At 42.7% G+C, this 5,498-nt stretch overlaps 1 protein-coding gene across 1 annotated transcript; it reads right to left on the bottom strand.

Moving 5' to 3' along the window:
* Positions 1-1,171: 1,171 nt before the first annotated feature.
* On the bottom strand, positions 1,172-1,888 carry LOC125512923. Its single transcript, XM_048677986.1, has 2 exons — positions 1,564-1,888; positions 1,172-1,476 (listed from the first exon to the last, which is right to left on the bottom strand). The coding sequence occupies exons 1-2, from the start codon at positions 1,879-1,881 to the stop codon at positions 1,345-1,347; spliced, it is 450 nt and encodes a 149-aa protein (XP_048533943.1). The 5' UTR covers positions 1,882-1,888; the 3' UTR covers positions 1,172-1,344.
* Positions 1,889-5,498: the final 3,610 nt, after the last annotated feature.

Genomic DNA, 5,498 nt, shown 5'->3' with positions numbered 1-5,498 from the left:
TAGTACTGAAGCAGAATACAAAGCACTTGCCAATGCAACAGCCAGAAATTATTTGGGTGAAGTCTATGCTTAAGGAACTTGGCATATATAACATTCGGACACCTTGTCTTTGGTGTGACAATCTTGGTGCGACATACTTGTCAGCTAATCCTGTGTTTCATGCACGTAGTAAACACATTGAAATTGATTATCACTTTGTGAGGGAAAGAGTTGCCAACAAGGAATTAGACATTCGATTTGTTCACTCGAAGGATCAAGTTGCTGATGGGTTTACAAAGGCACTGGCTACAAGGCCGTTTGAGGAGTTTAAGCGTAATCTAAACTTGCGCAGTTCAGATTAAGGGAGGGTGTTAAACATGTTAATGTGGAGGCGTCAAGGGTTCCTGTCTTGCGCCTCACACCTGAATATCTAGGGATAGATCTCCTGTCCTATTACAACTCCCTTTATCCCGATCTCCTCTCTCTCTTGTATTTTGTCCGGTTACAACAACGGACTGCCTTGTACTTCACGTTTACAATCTATATAAACATCGCGGGCTCCCGATCAGGACGCTTCATTATTGCTTTCACATAGCAGATCAATGCTGCCTTACTTATTGAACAACATATAAAGCATCCTTGAGCACTCCCACACGTTTGCTGACAGACCTAGTGATGGTCAACGCCATGGCATGTATGCATGCTCACCCTATTATGTGACGTGATCTCTTCTCACGCAGCGTTGGGAGGAAGGGGCGGGAGCTTGACAAAATGACAATGATCACAGGTACGAAATGCTATAGGCTTGGAAGACTGGTGCTGGATATCCTTGTTCTGTTTGTCGTGTGTATCCTGCGGTGTATTACCATCTTACTATGAGTTTAATTAGGATGGAATTTAACAAGTGCAAACTTGAAGTTTCACTCACTTTGAGCACAACCTAAGCAGTGTAGTGTGGGGGCAATGTTTATCGATCAGAACGCATATCGATCTTGTTCAAGTCTTTTGATGGGAAATAGCAGGTGTTCTGCTTTTGCATTAAGATAGAGGAAAAAGGTCATGTTCAAGTCTTGTTTGTTGTTTTCTGAAATCGTTTGTGCCATGAACAATCATCGTTCTTTCCCTTATCAACAGATCACCACGCCGACGCTTTCTCAACACAAGAAAAAATTGAACTAGATCAAGCAGAGTGTTCACTGTTTTTATTCCATCACAGCATATAGGGTACAGCCGATGCTGCCTTACAATTACTGAACATGGACGGCATCATACTAGCAGATCGATGCTGCCTTACTTATTGAACGAACAATATATATAAAGCATCGTTGAACACTCCGGCACCTTTGCTGACAGACCTAGTGATGGTCAATGCCACGGCATGCATGCATGCTCGCCCTGTGGTGTGAAGTGTGATCTCTTCTTCTCAGGCAGCGTTCGGGGGAAGGGGCGGGAGCTTGAATCCCGGCACAGGCGCGACGAACTTGCCTTCCTCCACGCCTGACAAACATGCAACAGAAATCAAACATGAAGGCAGATCCAGAAATATCTTTATCAGGGATCGACGACAGTAGGTAAATTGGTTACCAAAGATGATGCGGCGGTTCTGTTTGCTCTCCTCTGTCTGCTTCTCTTTCTGTGACCCTTTTTGTCGTACCACCAGAAAATTATCAACGCAATGGCGAAGAGTCCTCTACCTTTGTCCACCAAAGAAATGGCGCCTTGGCGGGCAGTAGAAGCGGTGTCTGATGGCTGCGTGCCAGTGGGCGGCCCTCCCTTGATGCCCATCCAGCCGAGGCTCCTCCGCCGGGCACGCCCGGGGGGCGGTAAGGCGTGTCCATGGGCGAGATCGCCGGCCACAAGGATGAGCAGAACCACAGCCATGAAGGCTGTTTTGGTGGCCATTCTTCTAGCCGTCTCTCTCACTCTTCGGCTCGGACATGGCCGGAGACTACATGTATATATGGCGCGAGTGTTGGTCCATGAGCTAGCTAGCTAGAGGAGACTACTACTAGCAAGCTCAGGGTAGGCCTTTGATGACAGACACGATGAATGCGTAGCAAGTGAAAGGAGGAATCGGTATCTTGTAGATAGGCACCCACTGGGATCCATCACATGCTCGAGAAACACACACGACGGACGGAGGCAGGTTCGACCGCGCCGCACATCGTCATTCGCTCATGGACCGTGCGCCACGAGCTGACCAAATGACGGGCATGCCAGGCAGACCGCATTTCTAATTGTTGCATTTGGCGACAAAATGTCGTCGCGCAAACTCACCTACGGCGACCCGACCGAGCGAAGTTCGCCCAGCCCATCAGCTTAGCCTACACTTGGTTTTCCGGATTTAGGAAGTTTCTAGAAGGTTTTTGTTTCGGTCTTTGATTTTTCTTTTTCCCATTGTTTTCTTTAGAGTCAATTACACTGTTGGTGCTACAACTTGGTGTAAATGGTCATTTTAATGCTAAAAGTTGTGATGTACTCACTCCGTTCCATATTAGTAGCAAAAACGTTCTTATATTGTGGGATGGAGGGAGTACATCGAAATGGTGCAAAAACTTGACATTGAAGTACAAATACGGTGCTTATCTCGTTTGTATACGAAGTCGGTGCTGACCAGGCACGTGGGGCCGACTGTCAGCAACTAGACTAGAGAAAAGGGCATGTAGCCTGATTTTTTCAAAAATGCCCTCGAAATATTTTTTTCTTTACAAAAAATACAAGTTGAGGTGGGAAATTTTGTAATGGGTCCGCCTGTAACCTAAGAGCGAAAACTAAAACACAACACCTTTCCCGGGCACCGGACAGGGCAAACCACTCAACCCATTACGCCTCTCTGCACAAATTGGATAACAACTCTTTATGTATTTGACCACGGTGCTAGAGGAGGTTAAGGTGTACAATGGTGTTATTTTAGAAGTGACACGTAGGATAAATGATACAGTATGTCTCACCACGTTTTTAGGAATAGCTAGTTATTGAAGATAAGACTAAGAAATGATTCATTGTAGACTTCTTCTTTTTTGTCATCTTTAAATTACATGCAAGACTTAAAATAAGACTATCTTATCAACCATTGTACATGCCCTAAATGGGATGCAGATCTTCCGGCCCAGTTGGCACTTGTTAGTTAAAAAAAATCTGTAGGAAGTATCTAAATTATATTTGCCTTAAGAAATCCAAATTATAATCTCAGTAATAAAAGTAACGCATGAATATTTGTGTTTATAAATACATAAAACAGAATAAATTATTTTTAAACATTGTTCACCTATTAAGTTAAAATACTCATAATAATAATTTACGAATTATATAAATGTCTGCATAATTCATAATAAAAAGATAAATTACAATTTAAAAAATTATTTTAGTTATACAACATTTCAATAATTACATTCACTTTTGTAAAACTAAAAATATTCATAATTTACAAAAGAAACTGTTCATATGAATATTCATTTTGTATAATTTAAATATAAGACCCGATTGTGTAAAATTTACGTATTCATTAAGCATTTTAATTTTTATTAGATGTTTGTATTAACTAAATACTTTTTATATCATACACTGATGTATATTTAAATGCCACCTCTTCCACGTCTGTGTATCATACATATAATTTTTATTAATTACGTTTTACAAATAAATTTTAAAAAAGAACAGGTGCAGAATGGGCCGAACTATCTGCGGCCCATATAAGCCCCGCATGCAGCCAAGTTATATATATATATATATACTAGCAATGTGCCCGAGCGTTGCAAAGGATCCAAAGTAGAATAATACTTGTTCACGAACTTGAAAGAAAACACTCTTGTTTTGATATACATATATACCACTAAAAATATATTAATTTTCACTCAAATATATTTCTCAGGTTGTTTTGATGAGGTGAGGGAGGGATGTGGTTGCTTATAAGATAATAAGGGGTTTTCTGCAAATTGGAGCAGAGAAGTGAGTTATTGTTGCAAAAATGCCACAACTTACCTCACAGCCGTTAGATGTAGATCTAATGATCAGAAATGACGGATGACAAACACACCATCATCACCAACTGAGTCTTTTATAGGAGTAGTGATATAAGCTTGTTATCCATGCTAAACCAGCCAACATAATGGTGCATTGGTTAGCTGTATTGGTTTAACGGTGTTGTTCTTGGGTTCGATACCTGGCTGCCTCAATTTTAGTTTAGTTTAATTTTCACTCTGTGATGACAGGCATGACCCATTGGTTCGTGAAAAAAAGGTCAGGTCAACCGGGTGTGCTAGGAGATTTTGTGCACAATCATTTATAATCATTTGTTGAAGAACATCTGCGATGATGATGAAGAGGAAGGGAGAAAGTGGGTCACCTTGGCGGAGAACGTTCTTACACTGGATCCACGGGCCAGGTGAGCCATTCAGTAGAACCGCAGTTTTGCCAGAGGTAAGCAACGTGCTTATCCACCCCAGCCATTTTTCTGAGAAGCCCCGAACACTAAGAATAGAGAGAAGAGCAGGCCAAGAAACCGAGTCGAAGGCTTTGGAGAAGTCTAGTTTAATAACCAGCGTGGGAGCTTTGGTCCTAGCACAGACATGGAGAAGTCTGCGGCATAGAGAAAGTTCTCAGAAATAGTTCGACCTAAGAGGAAACCTGTCTGGTCAGGGTGGACAAGAGCAGGTATGACTGGTTTGAGGCGATTTACAAGTAGTTTAGCCAGAGCTTTGGGAGGGCAGTTTTGAAGTGAGATAGGGCGGAAAGCGTCAGGAGATGGGGAAGCAGCTCCTTTTGGGATGAGGACAATGAATGCTCTGTTAAGACATGAGATATCGGTCGATAGTGAGTAGAAACTGCTGCAGAGGTCAGTTATCTTGTGTTTAATAATGGGCCAGAATTTATGGTAGAAACCAGGGCCGAACCCATCCGGACCGGGGCTAGCCATTTGGTTCATGTCCGCAAAAGCGTCATAAATTTCTTGTCCAGAAAAAGGGGAGTCTAGGTGTAGAAGCTGCGGCAACGGGTTAGGGTATAGGGAATGCAGCGAGAAGTTCCAAATTGGGGTGGAAGAGACACTGAGGATAGAAGTGAAGAAGGGCGTGAGAATTTGGATTTTTGATTCATGCGCCATGAACTCCTGATTATTATGCAAAATCATAGGAATTTTGTTGTTACAATGCCTCTGGGAGGCTAAGGCGTGGAAGAATTTGGAGTTTTCGTCACCATCTATAGTTGCTTTAATTTTTGCACGAAGCTGCCAGTAGATCATTTTCTCGCAGATGATTCGATGGAGGACTTTTATAATAATCTTGCGCAAGATCTGTTCAGGTTGCGACAGAAAACGGGACTCTTCAATTGAGTCCATAAGGTTGATGACCACTTTACAGTTTGATTCCTTGACCGAGAGCGGGAGAATTTTTTTTCCGCTAAGAACGGAGTGCGAAGCGGCATTTTTTTAAGCGCACAAACCAGTGTTAGGGGGGCAGAGGAGAGGGAAGGGGTCGAGGCCCAAGAGTCTAGGACTGCGGAATGGCAGGCCGGATTTTGGG

This window comes from Triticum urartu, chromosome 6 (genome assembly GCF_003073215.2).
Source record: "Triticum urartu cultivar G1812 chromosome 6, Tu2.1, whole genome shotgun sequence".
NCBI lineage: Eukaryota > Viridiplantae > Streptophyta > Magnoliopsida > Poales > Poaceae > Triticum > Triticum urartu.
This window is presented reverse-complemented; position numbering and strand designations above follow the sequence as displayed.